The following is a 16627-nucleotide window of genomic DNA, read 5'->3' on the forward strand; positions in this document are numbered from 1 at the left end:
AAAGCGAAAAAGCGAAAAATGAGCCCATGGGAAGGAGGTACTTGCCTTCTCTTGAATAATCGACGTTTTGAATAATCGAAATGTCTTCTCTGTATAATTTTGAGGCTAAAGCTGAACGTTCTTATTATTGTTGGCAATTTGAGCCTGAAAAGTTCTTAAGCCGGATGATCGTTCTTAAGTTAGCTTTTATAGCATTTCAATAATTCTATACGGACGTGAGCAAGGCATCTATTATTATTTGGGTTAAATGAATAATACAGACTGAATTTTTTCATGTATTATGTTATCCGTATTTATACTGTCCGTTTAAAAAAATATTTGGTTGGAATAAAAATGTTCTTAACTGACTCTCGGCCTGGGTAATGTTCGTAGTATGTTCTAAAATTTAGTTAACTTCACCCTCAACGTTCTTATAAAAAAGGTTCTTACAAAAAAAGAGTATTTTAGTCTGTGGTAAAATATAAAAGCCATGTGGAACGCCGTATCCAGGGGCAAACCAAAATATTTTTTCACAAAGAATCATCCAGCCTTAATTCTTCCATTCGACACCTTTTGAGAGATAAACATTGAGAGTTGTTATGTATTATTACCCACCGGACAAATCTGTTCTTTTCTGCGATGGTAGAACAGCCACCTCCCGTTACTCTAATAGTCACTCTCAATCCATCTCTGGCCTCCAAAAGAAAGGAGTCAAGAAAGCTGCATACTGACATCGTTTCCTTTTTACGTTGTTCGTGCTTTTTCTTAAAGACGTGAAGTTTTGAGCAACTTTGTTATTGTTAGTGGCTCCACATCTGGGTACCCTTTGCTACGATTCATGCACGATATTCATAATTTTTAGAGAAAAATCTAGCCTGCGTAGCCCAGTAGCAGTTTTGCTTGAGTGGGGTGAAAAGTCTTGGCGGGGGAGCTGCTTCAAAGAGGAATCTCCTCCGCTTAATTCCTATCAGGGCTTCGTTGCAGTCGCGAAAAGTAGAAGTCAGTTCTACTTCATCCAACGGTAGCTGCAACAAAAACGTTGCGAAACAATTTCTTTTCAGGGCATTTTACACTTGGCAAAGTTTCGTGCGACTGGTGAAACAACGCGTAATAAAATTGCGAGACAATTTGCAAAAAAAAAATTGCCTAGAGTAACAGTGCCTTAACGGGTGTTTGAACTCCGCATATTATTACGCACAAAACGATTCCACGGACTCAATACTTCTTCAGCATGATATTACTTGCAAAGGAGAGTTTTTGCCTAGATATTTTTATTAGTATTTTATCTTGTACTGAATTTCTTTGCAGAAAAAAATTGAAGTTGCTTTGCGAGATCATCAAGTGGTCACTTGATCAAGAAAATAGAATTTCTATGAAAGCAGCAAGCACTGAACCACTCATTTGTATTTCAATATTTAGATATTTGTTACAGGACATTTTGCGATAAATGTAGATCTCACTCAGTTTAGGAAATACCGCAGCCTCTGTAATCGTGAAGCAAATCGTCTAAGTGTTTGTGATACCTGCTGTTCTTTCAAATATGTAATTCGCTTCAGCTTTTAAGAGTGCGAAAAGTAATATCTTTAAAATTTTTGCCATTTGCTACGCTTACGTAAGTGAAAATGAGTTGTCGAAATACTATTGGCTGGGAGTCGTGTATGACAAAATAATGTCAGTGAAGCTTTTGAGTTCGGCCTGCAACTTGATGATGCTAGAGTCAAGAGCTTCAATAAACAGCATGTTACTCAATTTAAGAAAATCTGATCCACTGGATGTAAAAAAGATCCTGCAAGCAAGCAGGGTATCTTTCTCTCAGCCATAGAACTACATTCCCCAAAAGCCCCATGTTAAACATTTTATATTCGATTGTCTCTTTATTCTTTATTGCTACTTTACAACCGTTTCATTAGTGGGTCTCAGTTTTAAATTACTTCCGTGTATTAGTAAAGACGGCACATCTTTTTTTTATAACAGGCATTTTTATTGACAATATCACCTTCATGATTTGAAAAAAAGCTTGTTCCTTTCAACTGACTAAATTTTAGATATTTTTGCACGATCTTTGTGCATTTTAATCCCCTTACACAAGCCTTATGTCCACACCAACGACGGTGCATTATTTTTAATGGTTTCCCAAAATTACCTTTTTAAACAACAAAACATAGAATTGTACTATAACAATCACATCATTCAAAAAAGTCGTCAAGAAGAAATATCGAATTGTGATCGTAGGAAGCTAAACGCATGAAAGATAATATTTTAACTTTGCTAGACAATTGCCATGATCGATCGTAATTGGTAGTACCAAGTACTTTAGCAACTTGAAATGACAAGATATTGTACGAAAAACGTACAGGTTTGAACTATTTTGTTTAGGGAAAATAAATTGAAAGTTTGAGGAACTCGATTAAACTTTTTGAAATAAAAGAAAAACAATACCGACAAACTATTATTTCATCATACTAAATTTAAAATCATTAAATTTTAAGAGTAAATGTCTGTAAAAACCAAAGAAATCCCGGACACAGCTCAAAATTCGAATTCGTTCATACTTTGTACATTGATAGGCCCTGGTACCACACTTACGAAAAGAACATCCATTTAACCAAATAACCACTCGTTTACGGGAAACGAATTTTAAATGATCTACAGCAACATTCATTACGCTACTAAATCAGGCAATCGTAACCTTTGAATCGCTTACACGCAAATCCTATTCATTAAATGCTTTTTCAGTTCTCTGATTTGTAACATAGCTGGCCAACTCTTCTTATAAATATTTTACGATTTTTTTTTAAAGGAACCAACGAATTTTCTTAACGGCTTCGTTAGGACCTCCAACAAACTAGCAATAAATACGTGTGGTACGCAAAGAATCTCACCGAAAAACCTCCAGGGGGTACAACTTATGATAGTTTTCAGTTTCTAACGCGTCAATTTCTTGGGATCTTTAGTACTTTAAGAAAAAAAACATTTCCAATTCAAACTGAGCACATTTTCACTATCCGCCATTTTGAAATGAACAACAAGCACACTTGAATTGTTAATTTTAACTTCCATTGTTTTATTAAAATAAGCTGCTAGAAACATCTGTTTGTGCTAAGTATTAACTTTAAACCTCCTTTCTGTTCCTGTTTTTTTCTGAATTGAAATCATAACCTAAGAGTAGCAAATTAACATAACGAAACAGCATGCATAGTTTCTACATTTTTGCCGTGACTCACCTCATTCCTGTCACTGACCTCAAACAAGCTTGATTTCTTTGCCGTTGTTTTCTTAGTTCTCTGTTTAATCTTACGTTCCCCACTATGCAAGCCAAGCTATGCACCACGGTGAATCTTTCACCGCGAGCTCAACCGCTCCAACCATAATTTTGTGCGGTATTTTCGTCTATTTCAAATAGTCCGAATACTATTTTACAGAAATTCACGTGATCAACACGGAACGTCACTTTGCGTTACTACTTTGCGTCACTCTCATGCAACTTTCAATACATCTCTTTTTTTTTGTCAAGACTCGCTTACGCGAACCTTGAGACTGGAGAAGGTCAAAACTGGCAAACATTTTTCTAGAGCTTAAGCTACATCCATATCCCACATTCGCCACCGACCAAAAGTGAGAAAGTGCAGCTTTCGGTTTATAGCTGCATTTCGGAAACATGACAGAAAACTGTCGGTTCCAAAAGGTTGCTCATTTCAGAAAATATTCTAATGACTTTTATTAAACTGAAAACCGGGTTTGCGAGATAACTGTCTTTCCTTCGAATTTCGAATTTGATGTAATGACGCCATTTATCCTTTCATGATATTTGTTTTTATTCCACTTCGAGCTTCCTTTTCGACTGATCTGCTTACTTCACTTTGCAAGAGACTCTTAGGGTGCGTTCGTTTGGGAAAATCCAAATCCGGATTTTTGATCCAAAATCACTCGGATCATGGTGCATCAAAGGAACCGACAAATCCACTCTAGGTAAGGATTCGTCGTTTCCTTTGATGCACCATGATCCGAGTGATTTTGTATCAAAAATCCGGATTTCCCAAACGAACGCACCCTTAATTGAGGCACGTATTCAAGCAATACTTAGCATTGCTACTCTCTCTTCCGCAGAGGCTCCGCTGAGAAAAGGGAGTGCAGGCGTAAAATTCCGTGGAAGGCGACGGCGGGAGCCTCTGCCAGAAACCACGCCCAATATGGCTGCGATCCGGGGGAGTCATTTTGTAACTAGGGTGGTGTGCGTACTTATGTCATGAAAATGGCGGGTGTTTGTGAAATTGTCATGTTGCGCGATGTGGGAGATTTACTCACGAAAACTTACCTACATGCTTAGAAATCGGGGAAAGTTTGTTTATCTCATGATGACTGTTTAGAAAACGCTTTTATTTTGCTGTGATGCCTTGAATTATCACTACAAGAATGAAATTCAAGTTACACGCGCGGCGATCGTGTGGAGATAAAAGAGTGCATGCAAAGAAATGATTTTATTGAGGAAACGTCTGCCAGCTGAGACCAAACAAAAACTGTCGATTCGGTCTTAACAGAGACTAGAGCAAGTAAGCTTAATGTTTTAATTAAAGCGTATTTTTTTTCTATACTCCGAAACGACCAAACTTGATATTTTTATCTTGTAAACAAGTTTAATCAGAAGAAGTTATACTGATGATCTTTCGGTGATTTAATTAGCATTTAGTTCTCACGGGAAGCTTGTTATGTACTGTGATGAAACAACTGTCTTTAAAATAAGGTTATAAAAAGCCAAAAGGCCTTTCGAGCCCAGAAAAAGCAATTATTTGTTCGTGACTATTGTTGACTTATGTACTAAGTCCACTCTCCACGGGTTTCAAGGGGGGCTTCGAATACAAACGATTTTGCTTTTTTCTAGAAATTGTGAAATCTCACCTTAAAATTAACGACCGCAAACTGTAGAGACAAAGTAAATGCTGACTTCCGCCAAGAATGAAACTGTCAAATTTAGAGATGACCGAGAAATATATCAATGTACAAGAAAACGACATGCTTCTGGCAGAGGTTCGCCGCCAAGTCAACCCTCTCAGCTTTTGCGCCTGCACTCACTTCGTTCAGCGGATACAAATAACGCCCCATCGAACCTCTGCGGAGGAGAGAGGCATTGCTATGGTTTCACCAACCTGGGGTTTCACGATTCCCGCGGGTCACAGCTCACCGTTTTGGACTGAACAGGTACATAATCATAGACATTATTGAGTTCAATACATTTGGACTCATACTGCCGTCTTGAGGTAAATTGAAGAGGTAAAGTAATGACGGAGGGCCACGTGACATTTAATTTGAGAAACGGCCCTTCGACAATGGTAATTTCATACAAACAGGCCAGCTTATTTCAAACCATTTCTTTTGTCGGATATGTGAATCTACAGTAGTCCCGAAACATTTTATTTTGAGATATTTGAACCACCAACAAAAAAAAAAGACGAAATTTTGGGCTGACGCTTTCAAAAAAAAAAATAAAAAAAATAAATAAATAAATAAATAAATAAATAAATAAATAAATAAATAAATAAATAAAAAACAAGGTTAAATTAGCTAAAATAAAATCGCATAATCTGCCGCATAATAGACCTTTCTTGCCGCATAATTTCCATTTTTTTTCCGCACCCTATCAGAAGCCCTGAATTATACATGCTAGGTCAGTGTCTGGTTTCCAGGAAACCCATTCCATAAGGTCGCAGCGGCAATGTTCATCAGTTTCTAACATTGTGTATTTTAAAACATTAAAAACTAGCAAAAATCTAATTTTCCCTCTGATTACTCTGAGTTTTACAGATGAGATAGAAGTACAGCTTTATCTCCATTCAACATCACTTCAGTTGTCGACAACAGATGAAACCTTGGTTAGTTTTGGGCAGCACGGAAGGCCGGAATCCGGAATCCGAAATTAAGAATTCGGATCCAGAGGAATCCTCAAGATTCAACAATTAGATTGTACAAAAATTGTCTGAAAATAATCGCAACGCAAATGTTATATTTTTCGATTCGTGACACCAGGGAAAAAATCTAATTTTAAAAGTCATTATTTCCGCAAGTAAAAACGATGATTGTTCCTACGGTTAAAATATGTCAAAATAATCGCGCATGCAGTAAAGGAAACAAAATTTGATTGTCTATATCTTGCTTTTGAAACTATATTAAGATTTCTGGAGACGACAAATATCACTTACATTTAAGTTACGTTCAAAATGTTCATTTTGCATGGCCAGCAGATTATCTGTTTTCACTCTGGCAGTTTACTGCTTGTTTAATTACTCTGCAAAACACGAGTGATAAACATCTCACGGCAACATGACAATCTCGGTAGTTCCACAATTATTCAGTATTTGCGGATAAATCATATAGAATAAATGAATAATGACCCGGAATAAAATAAGTACAGCCATCACAGCGCGCCTCAGCATTATCAGCGCCCGTCGGTTCCGATTTGCTGACTTACCTGGAACCTTCCCTCTCTCTGCCAGAAGTCTCACTTCGCGACCTGCCGAAACATTTAACAGCCTTTTTCTAAACCAGTTGAAACAAGTTTAAAACAAAAGAGGAAGAAAGTGTGCACTCAGGTAACTTACCGCCTCTTAATTGGAGAATCCGCCATCTGTAGTCAAACAAGCTGCAAACTGCCTGAGTGAAAACAGATAATCTACTGGCTATGCAAAATGAAACCTCGTGAACGTAACTGTAGATGACATTTGTGGTCTCCAGAAACCTTAACATAGTTCAAAAACAAGACATAGACTATCAAATTTTTTTTTCCTTTACTGCATGCGCAATTATTTTGGCATGTTTTAACCGTGAGACCAATCATTTTTCATTTGTGGGAAATAATGACTTTATTAGATTTTTCCCCTGGTGTCCCGAATCGAAAAATATAACATTTGCGTTGACATTATTTTCAGACAATTTTTGTACAATCTAATTGCTGAATCTTGAGGATTCCCCTGGATCCGGATTCCAGTTTTCTGTTCCCGGATTCCGGATTCAGCATTCCGGATTCCTGCTTTTAGTGCTGTTCCTTAGTTTTCAAAATCGCGTCTGTCAGCAAATTTGTCAAATTAGCAAACTTCAACGACGTCGTATTACACAACTAACCGACATCCCAAAAAAATGCCAGCCTAACTTTTGACATCTATCCTTTATTTGTATCTGCAGTATAGTGTGAGGTCCTAGTTTGGCGTACCGACATGAGTTTAAGGGAGTTATTTTCAGGTACCTCAAAACTATTTAAAAAGAGTATCGGAGGTGGCTTCAAGAAAAAACCCATGACCGTTGTTTTGGAAGAAAAATAACTGCTTTTCTTATCACTGCGGAATTTTCTATAAACCAAACTATAAAGTTCCAGCAATGGAAGGTTTACAGTATATTTTTAACGAACACTAGAACGCCATGAACCGTTGTGAAATTTTGATCTAAATTAGCCTCAAAACCAACCCAAATTCTTACTCTAATTACTCTTAAAGAAACGAATTTTAAAACAAACTAACCCAGTTTTGTTTAGTTTGGGTCAAAGGCCTATCTATAGAAAAAGTATGAGCGAAATCGAATCATGAGCTGTGTCCGCGATTTGACGATTATATTTGATATTTACTCTTAATATTTTAGTTCTCACCGAAATCCGTTATTTTTAATATAGCAACGTCAAGTAGCTTTGAATACTGTATTAAACCGAATAAAAACAATTTGGAACTTGGAATAGACTAATACGTAAAGCCTGGTTCTCATATGCCGCCGAACTACCTGCAACACAGCCACAGGTACTGCCTGGGGTACTGTTCCGACATATGAAAACATACGCCGTCGGCAGCAATAACCATCGCAGGCCTTTGCTGCCGGCAAGCCTGCGAAGTTGACTTGAGTTCAACTTCGCAGGCAGGTCGGCGGTTCTTCCGGAACCCTGGCGAACAAAACGTTTTATGTGAACGGAACAGGCGATCGTCAGCGATGTACCAGAGGCAAATATAGCCCACAATTCATTACGTCCAAGATAAAAATCATCTACCCGCCAAACAAGAAGATAAACTCGAGAAGACAAATTAACCATTCTGTTCACCTGAAGAAACATGTCGTGTAGCCTCAACGCAGCAAACAAAGTATAATACTATCCGTGCTGGCTCCTTTCTCGAAGCATAGGGCGAACCTAAAACTTCCGTTTTTCTCGTTTTTCTTCACGCTTTCTTCGTAGGTATCTCCTTACAAGCAACAAAACTAGCGAAAACTAGACTGGCAACGAATTACCAGGGTTCTATCCATGTTTATTGAAGGAATGTTGAAAAGAGCACCAAATGATACCGTTTAAGCGCGCTTTTTTAAATTCACCGGGGGCACGTTCCAGGTACATCTGCGCAACCACTGCGATGTACCTGAGTCGAAAAATCACGTCAACCGGCGACTACAACGCAGGTTATCGCAGGTAGGTCGGCTGCATATGAGAACCAGGCTTAACTTTTGTAAAACGTTATCTTTGGATTGATGCTTATCAGCGGATCCACAAGTTTAATGAGTAGGACTTGGCCGGGATTCTACCTGTTTCAGCGTTATATCCAAAGTCATATTCAGTTTGACGCATACTACGACTAATAAAAGAAGCCTCGTCAGTTTCTGTTATCCCAATCCCGTGATCAGCACGTGCACACTCTCTTCCTCCTCCACCAATCATCATCACTGCTCCATCACCACCATGCCAGTCACACCAGAAGCCGATCTTGTTGTTACTTTGGATGCCTCCACTGCACCCAGCATGTTGAAAACCGTCTGTTGACGTGTATTGGCCGCCATATTGAACAGTGCAACTGCCCAGGCACCGATTACTGGACCAAACCTTACCGTTTCTAAAGTTACCATAATTTGTTATTTTTGATCGGAAAGTTTGTCCACCTAAACAGTTGCCTGTTGTCTGCAACAATGGCGTGTGACTGGGGTCATCACTGCGAGTAATCTTTAACTCTCTGCCGCTGACCAACCAAAAGGCTGGGGAGATCATATCAGCATTGATTAACGGATTAGTTGTCGTTCCCATGGCAACTTGTTGATCATACCACCACTGTCCATTGTCTCGCATCCAAGTTTTGCCATCATTGTTGGAGAATCTGGCGATAAGAGTCCATCCCTCACCACCTTGAGTCATGTGACAGTAGGCCTGATACAGAGAGATGAAAGATATTTGCGAAATTACATAGTTCTCCACTTTGACAAGGGCTTGTAAGGCCTGTAGATAAACGCAATTGCGGTTTGAGAAAATCGAATCGACCTTGAGACACTCCTAGAATTTCATATAACAAAGCAATCTGTGTGGAAACGTTTCCATTTGTAGAAAAAAAAATAATATTTCCTTTTGACCACGGAGTGCACATCAGTGCACTTCGGCGGTGAAGGCGGATTATAGACCCTATGTAAAAATGGCTGACATTTTAATATTCCTTTGTTTGCATTCAAATTAGCCACACTAACCTCGTTCTTGATTTCAAAAATCAAAAAAAATATTTCATCTTGAACGAGGATTTGAATCCAGACAAAAGAATATTAAAATGTCGGCCATTTTTGCAAAGGGTCTATCAAATCCTTTCAATTAAACTTGTCGCTTCATTAAGATCCCTAGAAAAAGAAAAAAAATATCATCCTCAATTAATTATATATAAGCCTGAACTATTTTTTCCTGATTGTATTCACTGCTCCTGCAAAGTTGAGCGCTCTTCGAAAATTGTTCTATACAAGGGATATATAATTTATTACAAGGGTATAATCCAAATGAGCTTAAAAAAGTTGAAAACATGAGCAAACTTTTATAGCCCTGCTTGTCTAAATCACGGGTGTTTTTCAAGCAATGAATCTGACGTTACTAGGCGGACTGAAAGCCCAAACTTAGCCAGTAATTTCAGGATATGATGAATGAAAGTAAATTACTAGGGTTTTGTTTGAAGGACCTCATTAAGAACACGATTTCTTGCTTAAAAATTCACATTATGAACGCAATGTCACCTGTGTATTTGATTGCTACAGTTTATTGCGACATGATTAATCACGCAGACGAGAATATCAACCCGTTCTTTGCAATTCGGCTGATACACTTGAAATAATTATTATTAGTATTTAGGCTCAAATTGTTCTGAACGGCTTAATATTCTTCTTTGTATCATTAATCACTTCAAGATAAACTGTATTAACCAAATAAAGTGGAAAGGGTGCCTCCAAAAGTTATATTTATGGTAAGAAATCATGTCAGTTTATGAGTGACACAAAGCAAAGGCTAACTAGTTCCTTGCATTCATCATATCCTGAAATAACCTGTAAAGTTGAGGCTTTAAGCCCTTCTACTAACAGCAGTTACATTGCTAGACAAAACAACTGTGATTTACAAAAGCAGGGTTAGCAGGAAAAGCCTATCTTTTCATCATTCCACTTATATCATTGTAATATCTGTCTGGATTTGTAAGAACATACCCTCAGAAATTAACCACATTTTGAGACTTTCTAGGCTGATGGAATATGCTAGTCCAGAACAAGACTTTAATTAGGGCTCATCACAAGAAAGCAAGGCCAAAGAATACTACAGACAGGCCCGTAGCAAGGCTAAAACAACTGAGGGGGCTTAGCAAAATGGTGAAATAAAACTACTACCTCCCCCCCCCCCCCCCCCCCCCCCCTTCCCACTGTCACTCAAAACCAGAGTGACTTGGGAGTTTAACAGGCAACGAGAACATCAAAAAAAACCCGGTAGATTTAGTAAGTAAAACAATCATAATGACTTTGCACCTCGATGACACTCTCAGGTCATGTTTTTGCCTTTTCTTTAACGTGGACTACTACGTGAAGTTTCCTAATTTCACGTTTGAAGGACGACATAGACAAACGACGACAAATTTTTGTTTCTCTTTTTAAATTTGGAATCGGGCAGTAACTTGAGTCCGACTGCAGGATAATTTTTTCCTCTGGTCTTGAGGACATATTTGTGTTGCTTTTTTGTGCGGTGACAACGCGGGAACACTTAATTGTTATAAACTAAGGATCGACATTTGTATTGCTTAAAATGAGCAGATGTCTTAGAAAACAAGTAGTTTATTTCGACAGCTTTCACGGCTTCAGATTGGTTGATTTCAATCCATTTTGATTCTTATTTCCGATTTACAACATACGAGTTCCTGTTAGCGAAGGACACTGACAGGTAGTATACAGACTATTAAAGGTTGTGACAAGGCACTTGCAGCGTCAGAATTCAACATTAATTTGTTTTAATTATATATTTTTGGGCACATTGCTTTTTAACTTTCAAAAATTCTGGGGGGCTCAAGCCCCCCTTGCCCCTTCCCCCGCTACGGGCCTGACAGACCTGGTATAGAAGGCTTGTCTTTGAAATTGGACATAACACTAGCACTAACATTTGAACTGACATGAAACATGGCCTATGTGTTGACAAAACAACTGCGACATTTGGCAATTATTAGCGGCGCCAACGCATCTTAAATCTCACCCAAAACCCGGTCTTTTAGCGGTCCAGTCTAGCTTTCTACAACAGAATCGGCTTAATCGGAGCAAGACAGCGTTTTAAATTGATTTTCCGTACTCATTCTAAATTTACAAATCGAAACGAATCACGCCGAACGACATCTGGAAATTATTTATGACATTGAGTCGGAAATCCGACCCCAAATCGCACTTCTCAACTAATCGATCACTAGCCTAACAACGCTACAGTTATAAAGGCGAAAAATAATCGAATAGCTTTTCAAACTCACGCTTTTTGAAGAGAAAATCCTTGCCATTTCTTGTTCATTTTTGGCCATATAACTTTATGTCCCGGATGTTGACAAAAAATTGGAACGGGCAACACATACAGCGGTTTTCAACAAGGAAACTGGGACGAGCGGCAATGGCGACGGACGCAAACTTCTAAGCTCCGTCTGGGTCTCGAAGCAGACATGTAAAAACCATAAAAAAAATGGAAGGGAAAGACCAGGGAACGAAGAAGAAAACCGGTAGACGTAAAAGAGAAGAAATGAGCAGTTTAAGTAGCGAAAATTCGCAGGGAACGCCAGAAGCAAAACGTGCTGGCAACACCCGACAAATGGCGGACGTTGTAGATGATGCGAGCAATGTAGGCGTATCAAGAAGCGACCCTCAGGTTCCAGCTTTAGCAGCGATATGGGAGGTTGTGGTACGCATCGAAGCAAATACAAATCTTCTCATTAATGAGCATAAAGCGTTAAAGACACATTGTGAAGAGCTTCAAAAGAGCATACAATTTACCCAAGCAGACGTGGAAGACATGAAGAAAGAAAACCAGAAGCTTAAAGATACAATGAAGGCAGTTAACGAGAAAAACAACGAACTAGAGAAGAAAGTTGACCAGTTGGAAAACAAGCTCCAGTCAAGCGTCGAGCAGGGAAATATTTTAGAGAAGAAATTGGAAGAAGCGACAAAAATGCACGACAACTTGGAACAGTATTCAAGAAAATTCAACTTAGAAATATACGGGATTCCCGAACAGGAAAGAGAAGATACAGAGGAAATCGTGCTCAACCTCGCTAAACGCTTGAATGTCAATCTAGAACCTGAGGACATCGATATAGCACACCGGATGAAGAAAGGTAATACTCGGCCTAGGCCGATTATTGTCCGGTTTACCAATTATTACAGTAGAAATAGACTATACAAGAACAGGAAAAAGCTACGCAGGGCAAATTTCGAAGATTTTATCGAAGGAGCTCACAAAATCTATATCAACGAGAATTTGACTGCCTTAAGATCACAATTGTTCAAAAAGGTCAGAGAAAAAAAAGGAAGTCAAAACTGGAGAATCTGGACTTTAGATCGCACAATATATGTGAAAACAGATCCTGAAGGTAGCTCTGCTACTCAAATTAAGTGTGAGGCGGACCTTAGCAGATTACGTTGATAGTTTATACTTCATATGTAGCTTAAGCTTAGTTTATTTATTATGCCCGCAGCCTTTATCTTTCTCTTCCTCTCGATCGTCGATCACGTTACAAAACTGATATTATTACAAATTTTGCTTCATTTGCTTCGATGACGGATGGAGGTTTAGGATTTTGCATATCTTGTTTTTTTCACTTTCGGACGAACGCGGATAAATCCCAGAAGAGTAATTTGAGCGTTAGTGTCCTTTTGTTATTAGCCTTAGTTTAGTGTCAATTATTTTGTAGTCCGTGTTTTGTTTCCTTTTTTGGGGGGCCTAATTTTCTTTAGCTTAATTTATGCTCGAATTTTGTTTCTTACTGTTTTGTATAAACAATGTCTAACTTGAAGATTTTGTCACTGAATGTGCGTGGCCTTCGTAAAGCAGAAAAAAGAAGAGCTATATTCTGTTATCTGAAAAAACAGAAAGCTTCAATTTTTTGCCTTCAAGAAACATTCTCAAAGACAGAAGACGAAACTATTTGGCGTGCTGAATGGGGTGGACAGATATTATTTTCTCACGGCTCAGAGCACTCTAGAGGTGTATGTATATTAGTGAAACCAAACGGCTTTCCCTTAGAAACCATAGAAAATGATGAAGAAGGGCGGTATATCTTTGCTAATTTGAAATTAACAACAGAGGAATTATCATTAGTCAATATTTATGCACCAACGGATTGTCGCCTGCAAATTCCATTTCTGCAAAAAATTACCCACCTTTTGGTAACTAAAACCTGTGTCTCTAGGGTCATTATGGTAGGAGATTGGAATACAACGCTTAGCCATCTAGACAAAAGTGGTGGCCTTCCATGGAAAGAAACAATTTATAGGAATGGTTTAGTGAGTTTGATGGCGGAACTTAACTTGGTTGATGTTTACAGAACACTTCACCCAAACACAAAAACATATACTTATGAAACCAAGAGTCAAAAATTAAAGTCTAGAATAGATTACTTCATAATTGCAAAACAATTAATCAACAAGGTAAAGAAAACAGAAACACGATCCTCAATTGCTCCCGATCATAAAGCTGTCTTTCTTAGCCTTGAAATCGATCAAACATTTAAACGTGGACCGGGTACATGGAAATTTAACAACACACTACTGAAAGACGACGAATATATAAATTTAATTAAAAACAATTACTCTTCTATTCAAGAGAAATACAAAGAAATTGAAAGCCGTCAACTGTATTAGGAATTGGTAAAAATGGAAATAAGAAGTATGACAATTGTCTTCTCCAAGAAGAAAAGGTTCAATTTGAGAAACCGTGAAACAGCCATCCAACGTAAGTTAGAAGAGCTAGATAAGGAAATTTGTAATAATCAAAATCTAGACGATGATATTCTAACGGAGTACGAGAACCTTAAAAAAGACCTGTCCGAAATTTATCATACAAAGGGAAAGGAGGCGATGTTCAGATCAAAAATAAGATGGATTGAGAATGGTGAAAAACCAACGAAATACTTTTTTAACTTGGAAAAACGGAATTATGAGAAAAAGATTATAACCCAGCTTAAAACAATAGACGGAGAAATAATCACGGATTTAAGCATGATAAATGAAGAAATAGAAAACTATTACAAAAACTTCCTGACTGATAGAATCCCACAAGACGAGAACAATAATTTCGACGACAACTTTGCCCGCTTCTCCTCTGATTTACAAAATCCAAAACTAGCTCAAGACGAAGCAAGCGAACTTGAGCAAGAACTGACAAAAGATGAACTACTGAATGCCTTAAAAGGTTTCCAACCTGACAAAACTCCAGGTGATGACGGTTTCACGAAAGAATTTTATGAAATCTTCTTCGAATTGCTATGGAGGAACCTCCTCGACTCTTTCAACGAAGCCTTTCAAACAGGCAAACTGTCTATATCTCAGAGAAGAGGAATTATTTCGCTAATACCAAAAGATGAAAACAATCTTATGGTTTTAAGCAACTGGCGTCCAATAACATTGCTTAATGTCGACTATAAAATATTGGCTAGAGCTATTGCAAAAAGAATAGAGACGAAGATGCCCAAACTGATTCATTCGGACCAAACAGGGTTCGTAAAAGGACGATACATCGGTCAAAATGTGAGGCTTTTAAATGACCTTATGGAATTTACCGAATTAAACAAAGTCCCAGGAATACTACTCTTTATAGACTTCGAAAAAGCCTTTGATACATTAGAATGGCCTTTTATTCATCACACTTTAAGATTCTTCAATTTTGGCCCGAACATTCAAAAATGGATTTCAGTACTCTATAGCGATGTTGAAAGCGGAGCTATAAACGGCGGATACATGACTAATTATTTTCGAGTATCAAGGGGCGTAAGGCAAGGATGCCCGCTGAGCCCTCTATTATTCGTCCTATGTGTAGAACTTCTTGCACAAAAAATACGACAAAATCCGGAAATAACAGGTATTGAACTACCTAATTCCATTGAAGCTAAGCTAAGCCAGTTCGCTGACGACACTACATTAATATGTAAGGACACGATGTCATTACGTGGAAGTATGTCAGTTTTGGGGAGCTTTGGTGAAATTTCAGGTTTAAAGCTAAACAGCAAAAAGACAAAGGCTATGTGGATAGGCTCTTTGAAAAACAACAAAACCAAACCCTTAGAGATAGATGTTCCAGCGGACCCAATTAAGACCTTAGGAACCTATCTTTCAAACGATAGAGACAAAAATAACAATTTGAATTTTTATCTAAAAATTCAAAAGATGGAAACTAAATTAAATATCTGGTTGTCTCGCGACCTTACACTTATGGGAAGAACCCTGCTTGCTAAAACTCTAGGAGTCTCTAAATTGGTGTATGCAGCCTCAATGTTGACTGTTCCTCAAGAAATTATTAAAAGAGTCCAAACCAAGCTCTTTAATTTTTTATGGAAAAACAAAAAAAGATAAAATAAAAAGGGAAGTTCTTTTTCAAGAAACAAGTAAAGGTGGCCTGAACTTTCCAAATTTTGCAACGACAGTTAAAGCACTCCGCTTGAGTTGGATTGGTAGACTGCGTAACAGTCCAACTACCGATGCATAGACAGCTATTCCAAATGCTTTTTTTGAAAAATATGGAGGTCTTAACTTCTTGCTCAAGTGTAATTATCATATAAAGAAACTAGACAAAAATTTACCGTCTTTCTACTTAGAAATGCTAGAGTACTTTAAGGAATTACGTCTAAATCGCCAAGATAAATACAAAAGTGACCTTGTTTTATGGAACAATCAAGACATAACTATTGAAGGTAAATCGCTGTTCTGGAAAAGTTGGACCGAAAATGGAATTTACTACATTCAAGACATTCTGAATGAAAATGGAAAATTCCTAACTTATGAAGAATTTAATCGCAAGTACAAAATAAAAATTAATTTTCTAAACTATTTTCAAATCCTGGCATCAATTCCAGCAAACCTCTAATCAAAGGCAGCTTCTACACCCAGACCTATGAACTTTATTCTCGATGATTGTGATACATTTGACGTATCTAGGGACAAATCGATTAAACTTTCAAAAATGAAATGTAAAGACTATTATCATCTCTTTCAAGAAAAAGCAGAAGTTACACCAACAGCCATAAATAGAATATAGAATGTAGAATATAGAATGTAAATGGCAAAAATTGTTCCAAAATATACCTCGCCTCTCTACTAACAACAAATTGAGACAATTCTCCTTTAAAATGTTACACCGTATTTTAGTGACCAAAAAAGAGCTCAAACG

General features: G+C 37.8%; 1 protein-coding gene across 1 annotated transcript in view; it reads right to left on the reverse strand.

Annotated features, from left to right (window-relative positions):
* Window positions 1-16627, reverse strand: part of LOC146450320 (uncharacterized) — a 141118-nt gene that overhangs the window by 88761 nt on the left and 35730 nt on the right. Inside the window, exon 6 of the mRNA XM_085100437.1 lies at window positions 8434-9136. Coding sequence (XP_084956563.1) covers window positions 8477-9136 — 660 coding nt within the window. The 3' untranslated portion in view covers window positions 8434-8476. The remainder of the gene's footprint in view (window positions 1-8433; window positions 9137-16627) is intronic.

The sequence above is a fragment of the Pavona decussata genome, unplaced genomic scaffold (genome assembly GCF_977016875.1).
Source record: "Pavona decussata unplaced genomic scaffold, jaPavDecu1.1 SCAFFOLD_468, whole genome shotgun sequence".
Lineage (NCBI taxonomy): Eukaryota > Metazoa > Cnidaria > Anthozoa > Scleractinia > Agariciidae > Pavona > Pavona decussata.